Genomic DNA, 23144 nt, shown 5'->3' with positions numbered 1-23144 from the left:
AAGCAATCCTTGGGACTTATAACACTTGTATGAGGTGTTTAGCATGTCCTAGTGTGTCTTAACTTTGTTTATTATTTGTTTAAATACTAATTGGATACATATATGTGATATTATATGTTAACTAGGATCATAGAGTGTGTTCAAGTCTTCACTTGACACCTAGCAATCCTACATCTCCAGTTCATCCAAACCACCAACTACAAGTGAGTTCATACCCCTTGAATTAACCTTTTAAATGTTTTTAAATGTTTATAAATGCTTTAATGGGGGAGGATACAAGTTGAATCATGTTTAGTTATTATATCAATCACATGTGATTAATAGTTAACATGCAAATGACTTTACTATACGTTAACTGTCTTACCAATCAGATTTCTTCAAATGTTTATCTTAAACGTTTTTAGGTGTTTAAAACACTTTATTAAACTGTTTATTAAACAATGTATGTTCATTTCAAACCCTGTTACATTTGTGTTTCAAACAAAGGTTCCTTTATACTTAAACTGTTTTTGTCAAAAACACTTACCAACACCACTACAATAAGAACATTATAACAGAACCTAAGTCTAAAATACCATAGGGGTGTTTTGTGTTACTATAATTACTTACTTGAGAACTAAAAAGGATCTTCATTTCTAAGTTGATAGTTGCTAAGTGGATACACTAAGGCTATATGTAACTAGGATGTTATAGACTTAGAATCTGTGAAATTTTTGCTTTACCCCTATTCCTTGTGAATTTGGAGTTAGAGTCACTTATTCGAAGGCCTATCCTGTGTTGATTACATATGACTGGTATGCACTTTACAAATAGCGATGTAACTAATGAAGATTTTCTAATAATTATCTAGATAGTCCATCTAATAATTAATTCCTTACCCCAATTCTCGCGTAGATAACATGGCTGGACTCCATCCCCACGGCAACCCGTACCTTCCGAACGAAGTCATTGCTGGATGGTTTTGAGAAGAACCAGAGATTGATCATCCGATTCCTTTGAATGATCACCACGCTGAAGACCTCGAGGATGATGATAACTCCGAACCCGAAGTTGAGAACCTACCCCAGGCAACTCCCTTTCCAAATCCTAACCCTCGTCCGACTTTTCATGTCCCAACGCCTCTGTGGGTGGAATGCTTGGAAACATGGAGCCAAGGACAAGATCAGCCCATGCCATTTAATGGTGACCGAAGCTTTTATGACCTGAGCAATGGGGGCTCAGCAAACAGAATCTTGCCAATCCTGGTCCGCAGAGTGGCTCGAAATGAGATTCAAGGCAGGACAGCCCTACATCAGATCACAGAAGTGGTCGCCAATGCGAGAATGCATACCCTCCGCACCATTCGTCTGGAAGATGCTCGTGAGAGATCTGAGAGAGACCATGAAGCCCTGCTTCAAGCACTGGCTGAATCACGAGCCAAAGTCATAGAGCTCCGAGTACGCCAGAGGGTGTACGAAAGACACCTACTTAATGTGGATCGCCAACTGGCTGAACTAAGAGTTCACCAGAGGGATGATCGTCACCAGTAGTAGATTTCTTATTTTCTTTCCCTGTTATAGTGGGATCGATTTCCTGTCTAGATCCCGTGTGACATTTTTCTACGAAACCATCTTGTACTGTAAGTACTTTTATTTAGGCCTTTATGCGGCCAAAACTTTGCTACTCAGGATATGATGTAAGACCTTCTATAAGGTCAAATTTTCCTGAACTTATTACATCTTAAACATCGATGATATTGATAGACGGATAACTTTCGTGCCACTCTCTGTTCAAAAACCTTCATCATACCTTCATTGGAGTCTATCTGAAACTTGCTTCAGTCAAAGTCTTTGGACTATAGTAATTTAACTCCAGAATCATTTTCAAGCCTCTTTCAAGGGTTGGATCATGTTATTCACCAACCAATGATGCCTCGGATTGAACGAAAACGTCTTGAGACCATTGTACGAACTTACTTCCACTCTTTGCTAGGACTGCATCATAGGGATGTAGGTCGAACCCACGAGAACATACTTCTATTCTTTACATAAACGGTCGAACTACGTCTAGGTTCAACCATGCTCGCTCACAAATTCATTTTCTTTCCGTGAAACAGAATCATGTCGCCAAAGAAAGACGAACAACCCATCAACCAAACACCAACTCTTCAGATTGATGCAACTACCTTTCAAGCTGCAGTGTCGACTGCCGTGTCGGCTATTCTGACCCACCTTAACGCAAACAATGCGAATGTTAGCGGGATTGCTAACAACAATTTCAATCCAGGTAACAATCAAGTACCTCAACGAGCAACAAACTACCACGACACCCTGAGTTCCAAGACCAAGAGTAACAAACAGAAGTTTTGGGCTAAATCTAAGGACAAATCGCTTCGAGGGGCGAACAAGAAACAACCACCGGTAACGACCTTCACAGCTACGACATCTGTACCTCCTACTACCATTCCTTCTGGTATCCCAATTGTCCCTACACCAGACAGCCAATATGCCGGAAACCTACCAAAATGCTATGAGTGTAGCTTTCATCATCTAGGTAGTTGTCGTCCATTACACTGCTTTAAGTGCAACAAGAATGGACATACTACCAACTGCTGCAGGATCTAGATCCAACACATTACTTCAACCACCAATGTCCAAACCTCTCGGATATGCCATCGATGTGGCGTCATGGGACACTTCAAGAGGGACTGCCCAGCAGAGAAGAAGGATGGCGAATCCGGAGGAGTTTGACCTTAGAATGGAAAGAGGCAACAAAGGACCCTACTATAGTATAGGTTCACTTCCAATTGTCAGTATTTTGTATACTTTTAAAACATGTTTAAAACCAATGCAACACGAGTCTTATCTTTTGCGAGATCCCGTCGGTTAAGGGACCCTCATGCTGCGTATACTTGTCTTTTGTAGTATACTTTGTTCGCAACAGTATTCCTATAGTTCCTCTAAAGTACTGTAACCCTGTTAAAAGTTGCATCGTTGTGGTTTATCTGTAACGCTTTTATGTTCAAATCTAATGTCATTTACTTTTAAGTAAGTCTGACATTATCATACATCTTGAGTCAAATCGATCCACACAATATCAGTTTCGTGCGTACATCTCTTTCTCCGAAATCGTCTTTCTAGCGAAGCCATCATTTCAGAGTTCCGAAGTACTCATTCCGGAAGTACCTCATCTTCAGAAACCTCAACAGGACTTCCATTAGAAATCATTACTCTCTGCCTCGCATAGATGAATTAGTTGACCAACCGCAAGGAACGATGTACCTTTCAGAAATGGACCTAAGATCCAAATATCACCAGTTGCAAGTGTGAGTGAAGGATGTACTGAGGACAATCTTCCAAACTCGATACGGACACTACGAGCCCGTAGTGATACCCCTCGGATAGGACCAATATGCCCGTAGTATTCATGAACTTAATGAATAGGGTATGCCATCCTTACTTGGATCAGTTCGTCATAAATGACTTACTTATCTACTCTCGTAGTAAGAAGGAAATCATAAAGAGCATCTACAACAAACCCTGGAAACATTACGATCAGAGAAGCTTTACGCGAAGTTCTCCAAATACGAGTTTTAGATTTGACGAGTCGAATTCCTAAGACACACTATTGGTGATGTGGGAATTCTTGAAGACCCTTCCAAAGATCAAAACCGTTGAGAATTTGTCAGCACTGAAAACGTTTATGGAATTTGCCAAATTCTAGGTCTCGCTGATCTACCGTCGTAAGTTCATTCGGAACTCCTTGCGAAATTACGAAACCTCTTATGAATTTGACTCAGAAGGGAGTGGCCCTTGACTGGGAAGACAAGCAAGAGGAATAAAACCTTCGAATTTCAAGTGAGAGGCCAAATGCTTTTGGAAATCTCACTCTGGGAAGGCTTGATAGGCTTTGGAAAGCGTGGTAAGACAAATCCAAAATAGTTAGGACCTCCGAGATTCTTGACAGAATCGGTCCTGTAACTCACAAACTCAACCTACACCACGAACTCAGTAACGTACATTTTACCCTTCACGTCTCGAACTTGAAACAATATCGATCCGACGAGACTCTTGAAATCCCACTCGAAGAGATCGAGTCCCACAAGAGCCTCACCTACGTGGGAGAACCGTAGTGACCATGGACCGAGAGGTCATGTGATCGATTCATAGTCATTTCCCTTTAAGTGAAGGTCCACTGGGATGCTAACCAAGGACCCGAATTCACTTGGGAGCGCGAGAATCAATCATTTAGGAAGTATCCCCACTTCTCGGCTTGATTATTCATGCCTACTTCCTTACCTAAATTCTAATTTTGGGACGAAATTCCTTCTAACGGGGGGATGATGTGACAACCCGAAATTTCTATTATGTACAAACATGTCAGGTCAATAGAAGTCAGAGCAGTTGCTGTTAATTTTCAGACTTTTTAGAATAAGTTTGAGTATTTCAGGATTTACACTTTAGGAGATATCAGGAGAGAGGATGCCCTAGAGTATTTTGTGCATCTTATAAGTTTCAAAACTCCAAGAGTTTGAAGTTTATGGCTCAAATGATATTTTTGGATCAAAATCTCAAAGGACTATATAAAGGGCACTTAGCCATTTTTAGTTAATTTCTTCAATTTCAACTAGAGAAAAGCCCAAATTCTCTCCCAAGGATCTTCAATCTTTTGCCCCAAATTATAAGTACTTCTACCTTAGAGTGTTTTAAAGCTTACTACATGTTTAGATATCATAGAAATCACTGAAGAATCACAAGAAAAAGGAGCTTACGGTCCAAGATCTTCTTGGACCGTAAGCTCTATTTTGGGTGCACTTTCTTGGACCGTAAGCTCTATTTTGGGTGCCAAAGTGCCCCCAACTCTTCCCTTATGCTTAGAAACTAGTATGGAAAACTTCCTTGATGGTTTTAGCACATGAAAAGCACCATAAAACCCCATTTATATGTGTTTATGGTTTGGGGATCTCCCAAAACCGTAAACACCCCGAAGTGTGTATAAATGATCCATATTCCTTCCTTATGCCTTGAATCAAGCCTAGACTTTTACCTTAATGTGTTAAGGACTTGAAAATATCAAAATACCATCATCCATGGGGTTTTACGACCGTAAACCCAATAGGAAATGGTCTTTGGACCATAAACTCCAATTAGGAGTGAATTGGTGCCCTAACTTCTTCCATAGGCTTATACTTCAAGTAGAAAAGCTTCTAGGACTCTTAAGGCTTCAAACCAACAAATGGTCAAAAGTGTATGAGCTTACGGCCGTATACTCAAGAGTTTACGACCATAAACTCTTTTGTTAGTGACCACAAAACCGTAAACTCTCTAATGGAGTTTTCCTTGAACCCCAAGCACACTAGCCTTTCCCTACAACACTTAGAAGCAATCCTTGGGACTTATAACACTTGTATGAGGTATTTAGCATGTCCTAGTGTGTCTTAACTTTTTTTATTAGTTGTTTAAATACTAATTGGATATGTATATGTGATACTATATGTTAACTAGGATCATAGAGTGTGTTCAAGTCTTCACTTGACACCTAGCAATCCTACATCTTCAGTTCATCCAAACCACCAACTACAAGTGAGTTCATACCCCTTGAATTAACCTTTTAAATGTTTTAAATTTTTATAAATGCTTTAATGGGGGAGGATACAAGTTGAATCATGTTTAGTTATTATATCAATCACATGTGATTAATAATTAACATGCAAATGGCTTTACTATACGTTAACTGTCTTACCAATCAGATTTTTTCAAATGTTTATCTTAAACGTTTTTAGGTGTTTAAAACACTTTATTAAACTGTTTATTAAACATTGTATGTTCATTTCAAACCCTGTTACATCTGTGTTTCAAACAAAGGTTCCTTTATACTTAAACTGTTTTTGTCAAACAAACACTTTCAAACCGTTTTAGAAACTGACATCAAGTCGATATTTTCTTAGGTATTAATCTTTTTCAAAGGTTTTATAAAACTCCTTATATGCTTTTATATTGTCAATTGCATGCCTGTATATGTATAGTTATATAAATAATATTTAAAGGACTTAGGAAGGCTAACCCGCTTTATTTCCTTTTCCCCGTTGGGATGTGGTCTGGTAGGGTATCGGGTATCCGTCCGAAGGTCGTTTAACTATCAGTTATATATCATGTATACATATAGAGACATAAAAGTTTTCCTCAGTCAGTTCAGTACCTTTGGGTAGCAAAGGCATACTTCAGGTTATACACGTACATGGTTAGTAACTATTATAGGTACAGTTAGGAGATACCACTTACCATTCCAAGTACAGGGAATCACACAATGGTCAGTTCATTCATGAGTCTATACTATTACATTACATGTTACATGAGTACGTTTACATAGATACGCTTACATGAATATGTTTACATAGATACGCTTACATGAATACGTTTACATAGATATGCTTACATGAGTACGTTTACATAGATACGCTTACATGAGTACGTTTACATGGATACTTTTACATGAATACTTTTACGTAAATTTTATATGATGAGTTACTATTACATATTATATGTGTAGATATTGTTATATAGTTCTCCTTCTTATCTTTATTTTGTGATACAATCACATAATCGACGAGATAGATTGGACTTTATATCCTCGTTCCAAAGGATACTTTGCGGGACTAACCATTCCTAGAACCTCTGTTAGCTATAGAGGTAACTGCACGTCTACGGATGTCTTCGGTTGATACCATTATAGGTATACTTTAAGGGACTAACTATTCCTACACCCATCTGTTAGCTACAGAGGTAACTGCACATCTACGGATGTCTTAAGTTAACATTGTTAGTTATCCTAATACAAAAGGATAATACTTAAGTTATTTATATTATTACCTTTATCTTGTGAGCCATTCACATAACCGATGAGGTGAATTATATTTGTGTTTCCTAGTATCAAAGGATACAATTTCTTATAATAGTCGTACAGTCGGGTCTTGGTGGAAGACTACTTTCAAAATAGTCGGGTCTTGGTAGAAGTCTACTTTCAAAACAGTTAGGTCTTGGTAGAAGGCTGCTTTCAAAACAGTCGAGTCTTGGTAGAAGGCTACTTTTAAAACAGTTAAGTCTAGGTAGAAGATTTCATATATACTAATAGGAATCATAGGGATTTCTAGGGTTTATCAAACGCTTTCAATTACTTACAAACATTTCCACACTTATACGAACTTTCTTTCAAAACAATGTCAAAACTTTCATTACAAGTTTTGCAAATCAAAGACACATTAATACTTATGAATTCACCAGCTTTTTGGCTGATACTCGCTTTCAAAATAACTTGTATTCTCAGGTCACAAATAGACAGGTACGACGACCAGGTTTTGTGAAGACGGAGCAGTCATGACTCCTCTTTTATTTGATTATTCATTATGTTGTCTTATACTATGGAAGAACACTTGTAATTAAAGTTATACTATTAATGCGATGGATGATGTTGTTTCTTGTTTACTACTTTACATTGTTGTGATACATTAAATGACGTCCTCCGCCCCAGAACGTTTCCGCCGTTCATGGTTTTGGGGTGTGACAAATCTTCTACCAATATAGTAAATTAGGATTAATAAAACATCCTAATAGATAATAAGATAGAATCGTTAGAAATCCTCAAAAGATAGTAAGCTAGGGTTGATAAAATATTTAAGAAATTTGTTTTTCTAAACGAAAAAGGATTCTAAATTTAATACAACCAGATAAACTATAAAACTTGTGCACTCACACTACTAGAAAAAAGGCCTTTTACGACACGCAAAATACGATGCTCATTGATCTATGTTACGCAAAGGAGAGTGACATTAGAAAAATGTCATCTCTTCAAAAAATTTAAGGATAGAAGACACGCATTATTGCGCGCCCTTAAATTAGTGTCTAAAAAAAACACGGAGGGCACCTATAATAAAATGCGCGTCGTCTAAGGATGTCGCTTTATAATTTTTAATGGAACGCGCGTTCCATCCTTTAACAGTAGGGGGAAATGAAATTCTGAAAAAATTAAAAATCCCGCCTTCCTTTTTTTTTCTCCTTTCCCTCTTGCCCAAATTATGGACGCTCCTTCCTTCCCCCTCCCGACATTGACTGCTGCCTACTTCTTCCCTCACTTCTATCTACTGGAACCACCATATCTCCCACTCGATGTTGAAATTGTTAGAAAAAGCCCTAATTATACTCTCAAGTCTAAATACAGAAAAAATAGAAGATGGTGAAGAAGTAGCAGTAGAGGAAGTGGAGGATGAACAGTCGAAAATGTAAGGAATGGCATCAATAGCGTTGTTACTAGATGGGTCAATCTCGGGTCATTTTGTTCAGCTTCCCGAGTCCGTTTATTACCAGATGGGTCAATCTCGTCTTTTTGTCTCGACTTCATATCTCTCTGTAAAGCAAGCGACGACTTCATATCAAAAGTGGAGGTGGCAGCCTAAAGACTGTAATTTGCCAAAGTAAGCATACTCTGTTCTTCCACTTTTTAAAATCGAATTAATTGTTGAATTCTTGATGATTTTAATTGTGTGTTTTGGGGGAAATGAAATGAAGGTTTATAGGGAAATTGTTGGTGGAGAAATCGAAGAACAAGAGGCTTATGTTCGTTGGAGATTCGTTGAATAGAAATCAATGGTGTGCATGGTTCAATCCATATTCACAGGATTCGCCAAAGTAGTCACGATCCACGTTCCAAACGGCTCGATCCCAAACGGGGTACGATTGCGTACCGATCGCTAACAGAAACGCCCTCCGGTACGTCATGCTTGCGATCCCACCAATTCTTTAAATCGATACCTGAAACGTGAAATTGGCAAATTGGATTGCACAGAAACGCGATTGGGATCGGGAATTTTGGTTTTGGAACGCCGATTTGTGAAATTGGGATCAGCACATCCTTTTGAATCAGTTTGTCTTCCTTTACCTCTGTACTCTCACTCTCTCTCTCTCTCTCTCTCTCTCTCTAAGCCCTAAGCTGCCACCATCATTAATAAAATAGTTCGATCAAGTTTAGTTCAATTCCTAATCATCGATTTGAAATTCTATTTCTGATATGACCTTTTGTGCAATTCTTTGACCTTTTAATCTTAGGGTTTATCTTCATGAAATCTAATCTCTGTGAACGAACTAATACACTTTAGGATTATGGTTTAGTAATGGGATTCCTTCGTTTTTGTTAGGGAGATGTGAGTAATGAACCAAGGAGAAACACACAACAATGTAATCAAGAAGAAGATGTTCCAGTCTTGGTTGATGCAATACTTCCATTATCTGCAGCTGCCATGGCTTTGCCACCTTTATCTATTCGAGGTGATTTGGGAGTTGTTTCTACTGCTGGAGTTAGATATCCATGATCTATAACTGGCCATCTAAGCAGGTTTCATAATATTCCCAATTTTTTTAAAAGAAATAAATAGCAATGTACTTTCATTTCTTTCTATTACAAAATTGTAATTTCTGTTTTTTCGTATTAAGTCATTTTACTTTAACAAATATACCTAGTTATAGCATGGTACTTTTAAATTTCTTCTTATGAAGACATTCTACTTTGCAAAATCTACCCATTTATAGCATTCAAATTTGCTTTGTATTTGGATGACATTGCTAGAATTAGGTAGATTTTTCAAAATTAATGTTGTAATAGGAAGAAGTGAAAATAGGATGCTATAATTAACAAATTAACAAAAGTACGTTACTCTTTCTTGCATTCAACCACTTCCTTTGATCTTTTATTTTCCATTCCTACCCAACTACTCTAATTAAGTTTATGTTTATTTAATGAGTCGGTGTATACTGTATAATTCAAACTTGTAACAAATTCTGTGAATTAATCAAAAACCCTTTGTGTGAATTTTGTAGGTATTGGCTCTTATTATGTTATTAATTAAAACATAAAGTTTTTTCACAATATGCTCTCTGTATACAAAGAATGTGCTAAACTGTCATAACTTGTTACATCAAGCATTTTCATTCTAATTATGTTTATTCATAAACCAATTTAGATATAAGTAAATTATTGTAAAAATTTCAGGTAGACATGGTAGTTCTTACAGATGGCAGCCGTATTCTTGGGCTTGGTGATCTTGGGGTTCAGGGAATGGCCATACCTATTGGAAAGCTCGATATGTATGTTGCTGCTGCTGGTATCAATCCTCAAAGAGTATGCTTCTTTTTTTTTTTTTTTAAATCACAACTTCAATTTATATGCTATACTACTTGATCAAACACATTCCGTTTGACACTCCCGTGTGAAAAGAAATTATAAGATGATTAATGGAGTGTTTGGTTTGTGAATGAAATTGGACAGAATAGGAATATAAGATTCTATTATGAGACTTTTTTGGTTGCCAAATGGATGGAATTCAATCCCATTTCTTTCATTTGATATATATTTCAGTAAGTAAACATTAAAAAAAAAGTTTCATTTATATATGAACCAAGCAAAAGAATGAAATTGAATTCCATTCCATTCCAGTTTTTGTCAACTAAACATGTGACAAATTACAATTCCTTTTAATGGATTCATCCCCTCAAATAATATTCTATGAACCAAACGAAAACGTGGTGTACATTCTCACTAATACATTTGGTCTGCATTGCAGATCCTTCCTATCATGCTTGATGTTGGAACTAACAATCAACATCTACTAGATAATCCCCTTTGTAAGTGGATAAGTGTACACAAACTCATTGTATAGCATCTTTAACTTTACCCACAAGTTAATATTATTTTAATTAAATGATTTCTTTTTTAACTATATTTACTTTGACAGATATAGGACTACGACAACCTAGATTAGAAGGGGATGAATATATATCGGTAGTGGATGAATTAATGGAAGCTCTTCATGCACGTTGGCCAAAGGCTATTGTCCAGGTTCATTTTTTTAAAAGCTTTCAAATGTTTGGTTTTTTATGTATGTGGAATTTATATGAAATCTTTTATGATTGTCCATGTTAAATTAGTTTGAAGACTTTCAATTCAAGTGGGCTTTTGAAACTCTTGAAAGATACCGGAAGAAGATCTGCATGTTCAATGATGACATACAGGTTAGAATCTGTCTAATGCTTATGCTCCTTGATTTGAAACATCAAGTTATTGTTTGGTATGATGGAGTCAAGGAAGGAATGGAATGGTTCATTCCACCGGAATGAAAAAAAAAATCATGTTTGTTTTGCCTGATGGAATGATGGAATGGAATGGGTGATTCCTCCACTTGTTCTTCTTTGCAGGGAACTGCTGGTGTTGCATTGGCTGGATTACTTGGAACTGTTAGGGCACAAGGTCGCCCTTTATCAGACTTTGCAAACCAAAAAATTGTCGTTGTTGGTGCTGGAAGGTACTTCACACCCTCATTTCTCCTTATATATATATATATATATATATATATATATATATATATATATATATATATATTATGAACTTTAACTTACATTCTGTATGGTTTTCAGTGCAGGGCTTGGTGTTCTTAAAGTGGCCTATCAGACGGCTGCAAGGATGGCAGGATCAGAAGCAAAACCTCAATTTTTCCTACTTGATAAAGGCCTATGATTTTACAAAAATGCCCTCGTCCAACTTACCATCTTATTCTGTTTCTATTATTTTTCAGTGAACTAATAGTTTGAATAGAAAATAAAAAGGGGAAACGTAAGTGCGTTGCTATTATGAATATAAAGTTTTAAAATTTTTTTGGATGCAGGGTTTGATCACAAAGGAGAGAGGTTGTATTGACTCAGCAGCTGCACCATTTGCCAAAGATATTGGAGAGGTTGAAATGAGTTTGGTTTCATAATTGGTTAATGTATAAAATGAGTTTGGTTTCAGGTTGATGCTAAGTTGAAGGATGCAGTTGAGAAAGAGGTTGGTAGGATAAGAGGTTTGGTTGGATTAGCTTTTTCCACAGCACAGAAGGTTAGGGACAGGTCTATATTTTTTTTCTTGATTAAGTCTTGTTTTTGTTAAGTAAACAAGAAACATAAACTAAAAGGTCTATATTTTGTTTCTTGATTGGTTTGATGCAACAGCTTCTTTACCTTTTGTCTATGTAGGATCCACCAGGAACAGGAAAAACACAAACAATTTTTGGGCTTCTTAGTGCCATATTACATACCAACTGAGTATCTAAGTCTCTTAACTTTGTAAGACATTGATTACTTGAGGGTATTTTTAGTAACATTGTAAGAGATTGATTACTTGAGGGTACTTATGGTATATAATGTTATATTCTTTTGTTAAAATGGTCCTCAGTGCAATGAATTATCTTTATTGTTTATGGTATTTTATTTTGTATTATGAGACTTTTAATGTGTTATTTAATTTGAAAATTAGTAAATCTATCAAAAAAGTATTTTATTTCTATTACGAGAAACTAAATGCAAATTTAATATAAAAATTAATAAATATATACTTTTTTTTAAACATTTAAATTTACGATACGCAAAAATGTGTGTCATCTTCATTTATGACATGGCCTTTCTTGACAGGGCCTTTCTTGATACGCATTGCGTGTCATTAACACGCGCGTCGTAAGGTTACGACACGCGAATGCGTGTCGTCTTCCTTTATGACAGGGCCTTCCTTGATACGCATTGCGTGTCGTAACCGCGCGTCGTAAATGCGCGTCGTCTATAGACGACGCGCAAAAGCGCGTCGTCTCTCTTTATGACAGGGCCTTCCTTGACACGCATTTGCGCGTCGTCTGAGCGTTTTACGACGCGCAATGAGCGTCGTAAAAGGCCTTTTTTCTAGTAGTGTCACCAACATTATGTTGACGGTTTAAAAAATACATGTATTCCTAGGGAGATGAGTGTGGAGGATAGTCGTTCCGAGGAGGAGGTTTTCAAGGAAGCTTGTTGGTGTTTAGTTTCGTCTATTTGTCATTGCTAGTTATGTTGAGGATGTGTGCTTCACCATTTCAAACAATGTAATCCCAATTAAATTATAATAAATAAAAGTATTGTTTATGATATACTTTTGTGTTATGTTTCTCTCTCTCTCTCTCTCTCTCTCTCTCTATATATATATATATATATATATATATATATATATATATATATATATATATATATATATATATATATATATATATATATATATATATATGCCTCGATCCAATTTTCCCCATGTAGCACCGCTCGACGTTTCTGCTGCCGACCGAGGGTGTGGCAGATTGGTACCGGAGTTACAGGTTATAGGGAACTAGTAATTCCTTAGGAACTATGTCTATAACCTAGGGCATATACTCTGGATTAGTTAAACCTAATAAAAGTATTATTATTATTAATTATCGTATGGATAGACTACTTACCAAAGAGGGGACTAGTTTCAACTGTCACTTGGGTTGTTGGATTTCAGAACGGTTATATGCTAAAATGGTACTTCCATCTAGCACTTCTCATATGGCCAATCCTTGCTTAGTAGTCTTGATATAAAAACATAGAATTAATAAAATACCCTATTCAAACACTAATCAGATAAAGACTTGTACAAACTCTTATAAATACACCCATATATTATAAAAACTATCCTTTCAAATCACAACTTAAGAATTTAGGTCAAAAACGAACCCTAGGGTTAGTTTAGTATTGCGTTTGTACCACAAGTAGACCTAGAATGTGCAACTAAATTTTATTATGGTCCGAACGACGCTTGCCTAAACCTAGATGTCGTAGTTGACAATCTAAATGCTTGAGGATTTATGGACCAGTAGTTTAGTACGCTTAGTTAAGAGATTAGGATGGGGCCTACGACTAGAGGATCTTCAAATCAGTAGCATAGATTGACTTTCTGAAGAATAGAGCCTTAGATCAAGACCTAGTGCAAGAGGATGGTACACCTTGAGGATATATGGAATATAGACAAGCATACGACATACATCCCATATGGAAAGTTACCTAAGATAGGGTACTATCTACTTTTTTTTTTCTCTCTCTCTCTCTCTCTCTCTCTCTATATATATATATATATATATATATATATATATATATATATATATATATACTTATAACAGAAAATTATATGTATTATATACTATTTCTCCTAAACATCTTCCTATTTGATATCTTATGCAGGAAATCAGAGCGATATAGAGGATATATGGGACTGGGTGTCACATCCTTACCCAAAAGAAGATGTTCCAGTGTTGGTTGATGCAATACTTCCATTATCTGCAGCTGCCATGGCTTTGCCACCTTTATCTATTCGAGGTGATTTGGGAGTTGTTTCTACTGCTGGAGTTAGATATCCATGATCTATAACTGGCCATCTAATCAGGTTTCATAATATTCCCAATTTTTTTAAAAGAAATAAATAGCAATGTACTATCATTTCTTTCTATTACAAAATTGTAATTTCTGTTTTTTCGTATTAAGTCATTTTACTTTAACAAATATACCTAGTTATAGCAATACTTTTAAATTTCTTCTTATGAAGACATTCTACTTTGCAAAATCTACCCATTTATAGCATTCAAATTTGCTTTGTATTTGGATGACATTGCTAGAATTAGGTAGATTTTTCAAAATTAATGTTGTAATAGGAAGAAGTGAAAATAGGATGCTATAATTAACAAATTAACAAAAGTACGTTACTCTTTCTTGCATTCAACCACTTCCTTTGATCTTTTATTTTCCATTCCTACCCAACTACTCTAATTAAGTTTATGTTTATTTAATGAGTTGGTGTATACTGTATAATTCAAACTTGTAACAAATTCTGTGAATTAATCAAAAACCCTTTGTGTGAATTTTGTAGGTATTGGCTCTTATTATGTTATTAATTAAAACATAAAGTTTTTTCACAATATGCTCTCTGTATACAAAGAATGTGCTAAACTGTCATAACTTGTTACATCAAGCATTTTCATTCTAATTATGTTTATTCATAAACCAATTTAGATATAAGTAAATTATTGTAAAAATTTCAGGTAGACATGGTAGTTCTTACAGATGGCAGCCGTATTCTTGGGCTTGGTGATCTTGGGGTTCAGGGAATGGCCATACCTATTGGAAAGCTCGATATGTATGTTGCTGCTGCTGGTATCAATCCTCAAAGAGTATGCTTTTTTTTTAAATCACAACTTCAATTTATATGCTATACTACTTGATCAAACACATTCCCTTTGACACTCCCGTGTGAAAAGAAATTATAAGATGATTAATGGAGTGTTTGGTTTGTGAATGAAATTGGACAGAATAGGAATATAAGATTCTATTATGAGACTTTTTTGGTTGCCAAATGGATGGAATTCAATCCCATTTCTTTCATTTGATATATATTTCAGTAAGTAAACATTAAAAAAAAAGTTTCATTTATATATGAACCAAGCAAAAGAATGAAATTGAATTCCATTCCATTCCAGTTTTTGTCAACTAAACATGTGACAAATTACAATTCCTTTTAATGGATTCATCCCCTCAAATAGTATTCTATGAACCAAACGAAAACGTGGTGTACATTCTCACTAATACATTTGGTCTGCATTGCAGATCCTTCCTATCATGCTTGATGTTGGAACTAACAATCAACAGCTACTAGATAATCCCCTTTGTAAGTGGATAAGTGTACACAAACTCATTGTATAGCATCTTTAACTTTACCCACAAGTTAATATTATTTTAATTAAATGATTTCTTTTTTAACTATATTTACTTTGACAGATATAGGACTACGACAACCTAGATTAGAAGGGGATGAATATATATCGGTAGTGGATGAATTAATGGAAGCTCTTCATGCACGTTGGCCAAAGGCTATTGTCCAGGTTCATTTTTTTAAAAGCTTTCAAATGTTTGGTTTTTTTATGTATGTTTAATTTATATGAAATCTTTTATGATTGTCCATGTTAAATTAGTTTGAAGACTTTCAATTCAAGTGGGCTTTTGAAACTCTTGAAAGATACCGGAAGAAGATCTGCATGTTCAATGATGACATACAGGTTAGAATCTGTCTAATGCTTATGCTCCTTGATTTGAAACATCAAGTTATTGTTTGGTATGATGGAGTCAAGGAAGGAATGGAATGGTTCATTCCACCGGAATGAAAAAAAAAAATCATGTTTGTTTTGCCTGATGGAATGATGGAATGGAATGGGTGATTCCTCCACTTGTTCTTCTTTGCAGGGAACTGCTGGTGTTGCATTGGCTGGATTACTTGGAACTGTTAGGGCACAAGGTCGCCCTTTATCAGACTTTGCAAACCAAAAAATTGTCGTTGTTGGTGCTGGAAGGTACTTCACACCCTCATTTCTCCTTATATATATATATATATATATATATATATATATATATATTATGAACTTTAACTTACATTCTGTATGGTTTTCAGTGCAGGGCTTGGTGTTCTTAAAGTGGCCTATCAGGCGGCTGCAAGGATGGCAGGATCAGAAGCAAAACCTCAATTTTTCCTACTTGATAAAGGCGTATGATTTTACAAAAATGCCCTCGTCCAACTTACCATCTTATTCTGTTTCTATTATTTTTCAGTGAACTAATAGTTTGAATAGAAAATAAAAAGGGGAAACGTAAGTGCGTTGCTATTATGAATATAAAGTTTTAAAATTTTTTTGGATGCAGGGTTTGATCACAAAGGAGAGAGGTTGTATTGACTCAGCAGCTGCACCATTTGCCAAAGATATTGGAGAGGTTGAAATGAGTTTGGTTTCATAATTGGTTAATGTATAAAATGAGTTTGGTTTCAGGTTGATGCTAAGTTGAAGGATGCAGTTGAGAAAGAGGTTGGTAGGATAAGAGGTTTGGTTGGATTAGCTTTTTCCACAGCACAGAAGGTTAGGGACAGGTCTATATTTTTTTTCTTGATTAAGTCTTGTTTTTGTTAAGTAAACAAGAAACATAAACTAAAAGGTCTATATTTTGTTTCTTGATTGGTTTGATGCAACAGCTTCTTTACCTTTTGTCCATGTAGGATCCACCAGGAACAGGAAAAACACAAACAATTTTTGGGCTTCTTAGTGCCATATTACATACCAATTGAGTATCTAAGTCTCTTAACTTTGTAAGACATTGATTACTTGAGGGTATTTTTAGTAACATTGTAAGAGATTGATAACTTGAGGGTACTTATGGTATATAATGTTATATTCTTTTGTTAAAATGGTCCTCAGTGCAATGAATTATCTTTATTGTTTATGGTATTTTATTTTGTATTATGAGACTTTTAATGTGTTATTTAATTTGAAAATTAGTAAATCTATCAAAAAAGTATTTTATTTCTATTACGAGAAACTAAATGCAAATTTAATATAAAAATTAATAAATATATACTTTTTTTTAAACATTTAAATTTACGATACGCAAAAATGTGTGTCATCTTCATTTATGACATGGCCTTTCTTGACAGGGCCTTTCTTGATACGCATTGCGTGTCATTAACACGCGCGTCGTAAGGTTACGACACGCGAATGCGTGTCGTCTTCCTTTATGACAGGGCCTTCCTTGATACGCATTGCGTGTCGTAACCGCGCGTCGTAAATGCACGTCGTAAATGCGCGTCGTCTATAGACGTCGTGCAAAAGCGCGTCGTCTCTCTTTATGACAGGGCCTTCCTTGACACGCATTTGCGCGTCGTCTGAGCGTTTTACGACGCGCAATGAGCGTCGTAAAAGGCCTTTTTTCTAGTAGTGTCACCAACATTATGTTGACGGTTTAAAAAATACATGTATTCCTAGGGAGATGAGTGTGGAGGATAGTCGTTCCGAGGAGGAGGTTTTCAAGGAAGCTTGTTGGTGTTTAGTTTCGTCTATTTGTCATTTCTAGTTATGTTGAGGATGTGTGCTTCACCATTTCAAACAATGTAATCCCAATTAAATTATAATAAATAAAAGTATTGTTTATGATATACTTTTGTGTTATGTTTCTCTCTCTCTCTCTCTCTCTCTCTCTATATATATATATATATATATATATATATATATATATATGCCTCGATCCAATTTCCCCATGTAGCACCGCTCGACGTTTCTGCTGCGGACCGAGGGTGTGACAGATTGGTACCGGAGTTACAGGTTATAGGGAACTAGTAATTCCTTAGGAACTATGTCTATAACCTAGGGCATATACTCTGGATTAGTTAAACCTAATAAAAGTATTATTATTATTAATTATCGTATGGATAGACTACTTACCAAAGAGGGGACTAGTTTCAACTGTCACTTGGGTTGTTGGATTTCAGAACGGTTATATGCTAAAATGGTACTTCCATCTAGCACTTCTCATATGGCCAATCCTTGCTTAGTAGTCTTGATATAAAAACATAGAATTAATAAAATACCCTATTCAAACACTAATCAGATAAAGACTTGTACAAACTCTTATAAATACACCCATATATTATAAAAACTATCCTTTCAAATCACAACTTAAGAATTTAGGTCAAAAACGAACCCTAGGGTTAGTTTAGTATTGCGTTTGTACCACAAGTAGACCTAGAATGTGCAACTAAATTTTATTATGGTCCGAACGACGCTTGCCTAAACCTAGATGTCGTAGTTGACAATCTAAATGCTTGAGGATTTATGGACCAGTAGTTTAGTACGCTTAGTTAAGAGATTAGGATGGGGCCTACGACTAGAGGATCTTCAAATCAGTAGCATAGATTGACTTTCTGAAGAATAGAGCCTTAGATCAAGACCTAGTGCAAGAGGATGGTACACCTTGAGGATATATGGAATAGAGACAAGCATACGACATACATCCCATATGGAAAGTTACCTAAGATAGGGTACTATCTACTTTTTTCTCTCTCTCTCTCTCTCTATATATATATATATGTATATATATATACTTATAATAGGAAATTATATGTATTATATATTATTTCTCATAAACATCTTCCTATTTGATATCTTATGCAGGAAATCAGAGCGATATAGAGGATATATGGGACTGGGTGTCACATCCTTACCCAAAAGAAGATCAAGTGGTGCCACACACACCAGAGGAAGAGAGCCATTATGATCCAATGATGCCCCTACTGTCTACCCCGATATCAACTCATAATGAGCCATTTGAAGATGAGAAAGAGGCCATCAAGGAGGAGGAGCAACCTGACGAAGAAATTGGTGGAAAACCTGTAGACAGTTCACCCTACCCAAATTCATCTTCTCACCAGGATCATGAGGAGAATCAGGAGGAGGACCCTATTGAGTCTGAGTCATCCCCAAAGGTTGTTGCTCCACTTCCCCCATTGTCTCTCTCTCTCTCTCTCTCTTGGTATTCATTCTTCAAGACTTAGGATTATAACTACCCCCAGAAAGCCCATTCCCAACCCATCCTATAAGAGGGCAGCCTCATCGTCATCATCACCCAATTCATTAAAGAAGCCTTGTCCCACCCATAAATGGACTCTATAGTTGGATGAGTGGATAAAGGAGGAGAGTATTGGGTTTTATGATGTTGGCGAGTCTTCTCAGGAACCTAGGCACGATCGACGAATAGAGTGATCTAAGTGTTAGACCCGCAAGTAGCACGACACGAGCGTCACTTACATTAAGTAGATGAGGATCATGACTCAATGAGGAGGGAGGTAAGGTAGTTAGCTGGTAGATTTAGGGAGTTAGATTAGGGGAGAGATTTTGACGAGATGAGGATCCTCCACATATACGATTATTTGGAAGAGACCCATTCTCTAGTACAATATCAACAGATCGTGATTGAGAGTCTTATGCAGCGTGCGAGGGAGATGGAGTTGAGATTGGTCGTGTTAGAGATTGGTGCAACCACTATGGAGGTTATGGTCAATTTCCTTCAACATCAGTTAACATAGATAGTGGATTGGATGATAGTTTGTTTTGGGTTGTGGTAGATAGTCCTAGCCAAGGAAAGCTAGGAATTAAGATTTTTAGGTTTGAAAGAAGGAAAAGTGGTGTAACAGATAATAGGAAACTTCTATGTCTTTTTCTTGTAAAATAGACGCTTTTCCTGGTCAAACCACACCATTGTACACTCTTTTTAGAAAAACTGATGTAAAATTTTATTGTAAGTTAATGAAAATTATGTGATCTTATTGTATATTGTGTTATTTTTTTGATTCGTTTTCATGATATAGTTAACTCTCTTAACTAAATTATTGAAGTAAAACTTAAAGTTTATCATAACAACTAACATATGCCATAAATTTAGAATCATGCCTCACACAAGGAGAAACCCATGACAACCCGAACCCAATCCCGAGCTTATGAGCTTAGCCGCGATTGAGGTATTAGTAGTCCAACACTTAGCTGATGCAATAACAAACCTAGAAACCTTTAGGAACTAAGGATTAGGAGATGATTTGTTTGACCATCTTCATGGAGCATCTTGCTTCTCCAAGATTGATCTACGGTCAGGGTATCACCAGATGCGAGTCAGGAACAATGATGTGAATAGACAACTTTTAGGACTCGCTATGGTCATTATGAGTTTTTGGTGATGCTGTTCGGAATCACCAATGCTCCAACCATGTTCATGGACCTCATGAACCGCATGTGCAGACCGATGTTGGATCGGTCTGTAATAGTCTTCATTGTTGACATCTTGGTTTACTCCGAGACTTAGGAGCAGCATGAGGAATAGCTGAGGCAGGTGTTGGAGACACTGGGTAGGGAGAGAATTTTTGTGAAGTTCTCCAAGTGTGAGTTCTGGTTGCGCGAGGTGCGGTTCCTTGGGAATCTTGTCAACCAGAAGGATATTCTGATCAATCCGGCCAAGATAGAGGTCGTGATGCAGTGGGAGATCCTGAGCTCTCAAACTGAAATTTGGAGTTTCTGGGGTTTGGAAGGGTATTACAGGAGATTTATTCAGGATTTCTCAAAGATTGCAGTTCCTTTGATCCGACTGACCAAGAAGTCAGTGGTTTTTTGTCACACCCCAAAACCAAGAACGGCCGAAACGTTCTGGGGCGGAGGACGTCATGTACAGTATCATAACAATGCAAAGTAGTAAATAAGCAACAACATCGTCCATTGCATTAATAGTATAATTTAATACAAGTGTGTTCTTTAATAGTAATAAGACACCAAAAATTAATAATCAAAATAAAATACGAGTCTTGAAGATGCTCCGTCTTCTCAAAACCTGATCATCGCTACCTATCTACTGGTGACCTGAGAATACAAGTTATTTTGAAAACGTAGATCATGATTTAAGCTGGTGAGTTCATAAGTACTTAGTGTCAATGTTTGTATAAGTTTGTTGAAAATGTTTGTAATTGATCAATGTAAATGTTTTTATATGTTTGAGAACTCCTAGAAAATCCTATATTTTCTACTAGTACAAAAAGTAGTCTTCTACCAAGACCCGACTGTATTGTATGTTTGTTTCTTTGTAAAAGTGAATTCTTTTCCCAAGTATGACTATCATTACCAAAATATAGTTTTATATTACCCTTTATGTGAGAAGATCACAATTTGAATATAGTGGGAAAACGTATATGTGGACTACAATATTATTTGTATTAATCACTGAAGTAATAACTACCTTAAAACCAATGGTTTAATTAAGACAAAAAGGTGATATGTTTGTTACCATAATAATCTGACTATAACACGACGATGAAAGACATCGGAAGAAATGACATTTGGCACCCATAGACTTGCAAGTCCCACTGTAGCGAACAACAAAGGTGCGGGATAGTCAATCCAGTATAGATCTATACGCAAACTCACTCTCTCCCTCCAAGAGCTTCTGGTTACAAAACGTGACATAACGAAATGGTCGATGTGTCATGAAGTAGTATCTCACATTATGTTATCTCTGAATCTTGTTATAGTATACTTGTTATAGTAATAGTATTCTACATATAGTATTCTAGGTATAGTATCCTTTGTATAGTATTCTCTGTTATAGTATTCTCTGTTATAGTATTCTCTGTCTAGTATTCTCTGTTATAGTATTCTCTGTTATAGTATTTGTATATGATATTATTCTCCTAAATTATACCCATTATAGTTTACTAGTAAGTTATGTATATTAATAGATGAATGTTTACCTTTGCTACCCAAAGGTATTGAATTGATTGAATAGAACTTTTATGTATGCATATCTATACATAATATATATTTAATATTTAGATGACCTTCGGACAACTGGCTGATACTCTAAGTCCACATCCAAACAAGGAAAAGGAAATAAAGCGAGCTAGCAGTCCTAAGTCCTTTAAACATTATGTATATAACTATACATATATATACATGCTTTTGACAGTATATATAAGTTAAAAAGAATTTTTGTAATACACTTAAAGAGTTTTGAACAATAAATAAATAATTACTTGATGTCAGTTTATAAAATGATTTAAAATAGTTTGTTTTGAAACACAGCTTGAAGCATATGAAATCCTTGTTTGAAACAAAGTTATAAATCACATGTGATTGATTATATAACTAGCATGTGTTCTACTTGTATTCCCCCATAAAAGCATTTAAAATCATTTAAAAGATACGTTAAGGGGGGTATGAACTCACCTGAAATGAGTGATGCGAATGTAAGATCGGAAAAAGGATGCTAAGTGTCAAGTGAAGACTTGAGCACACACGGATCCTATTTAGCATATAAAGACACATATATGCATGAAATTAGTGTTTATACAGCTAATTAAGAAGGTTAACACTCTCATAGACTAGAAAAAACTCTTATGGAAATTCAATATAAAAAATCATTACATAAAATGAGTGTATGGTTACCAAATGGAGCTTTTTTTGTAAGTCGTATGTTCCTAGGAGCTTTCGGTCCTAATGGTTCTCGGTTTTTTTTAGGGTTTTCGGTCCATGAGGTTAAGGCCGAAAACTCATAATATTTGGTTCATAAGGTGATTTTCAAGGGCTTTCATGTATGTATAGGGGTTCTAAGTTTCATCCAAAGCTTTATGTGAGTTTAAGGTCTTAAAGACACCTTTCTTTAGGGTTTTCGGTCAAGGGAGATGCACTTGACCGAAAACACCTATTGCTCTTGAGAAATGGATGTTTTCAAGGCCCTAAATCAAGTATCCTTACTAGATAACAAGTATAGGAGATAGATACTTACAATATGGAAGCAAAGAAGGGTGTTTTCGGCCCAAAACACTAGTATGTGTTCTTGGTGTTCTTGAAGATCTAACCCAAAAGAGATGATTTCATGGATGAAATCAAAGGGTTGTACTAGATAAAGCTTTGTAACAACAAATCA

General features: G+C 36.0%; 2 protein-coding genes across 2 annotated transcripts; both read left to right on the top strand.

Annotated features, from left to right (window-relative positions):
* The first annotated feature begins 9335 nt into the window (after positions 1-9335).
* LOC145056657 (NAD-dependent malic enzyme 59 kDa isoform, mitochondrial-like) lies at positions 9336-11538 on the top strand. Its single transcript, XM_079004367.1, has 7 exons — positions 9336-9363; positions 10018-10146; positions 10589-10649; positions 10760-10863; positions 10953-11036; positions 11220-11326; positions 11439-11538. Exons 1-7 carry the CDS (start codon positions 9337-9339, stop codon positions 11536-11538), a joined length of 612 nt encoding a protein of 203 aa, XP_078860493.1. The 5' UTR covers position 9336.
* A 3367-nt stretch (positions 11539-14905) lies between these two features.
* On the top strand, positions 14906-19236 carry LOC145056648 (NAD-dependent malic enzyme 59 kDa isoform, mitochondrial-like). Its single transcript, XM_079004359.1, has 9 exons — positions 14906-15040; positions 15474-15534; positions 15645-15748; positions 15839-15922; positions 16107-16213; positions 16312-16405; positions 16560-16643; positions 16685-16736; positions 18857-19236. Exons 1-9 carry the CDS (start codon positions 14918-14920, stop codon positions 19234-19236), a joined length of 1089 nt encoding a protein of 362 aa, XP_078860485.1. The 5' UTR covers positions 14906-14917.
* The last annotated feature ends 3908 nt before the right edge of the window (positions 19237-23144 follow it).

Source organism: Lactuca serriola, chromosome 1 (genome assembly GCF_051521515.1).
Source record: "Lactuca serriola cultivar US96UC23 chromosome 1, Lser_US96UC23_V15, whole genome shotgun sequence".
Classification (NCBI taxonomy): Eukaryota; Viridiplantae; Streptophyta; class Magnoliopsida; order Asterales; family Asteraceae; genus Lactuca; species Lactuca serriola.
Note: the sequence above shows the minus strand (reverse complement) of the source record. Positions and strands in the feature narration are given on the sequence as shown.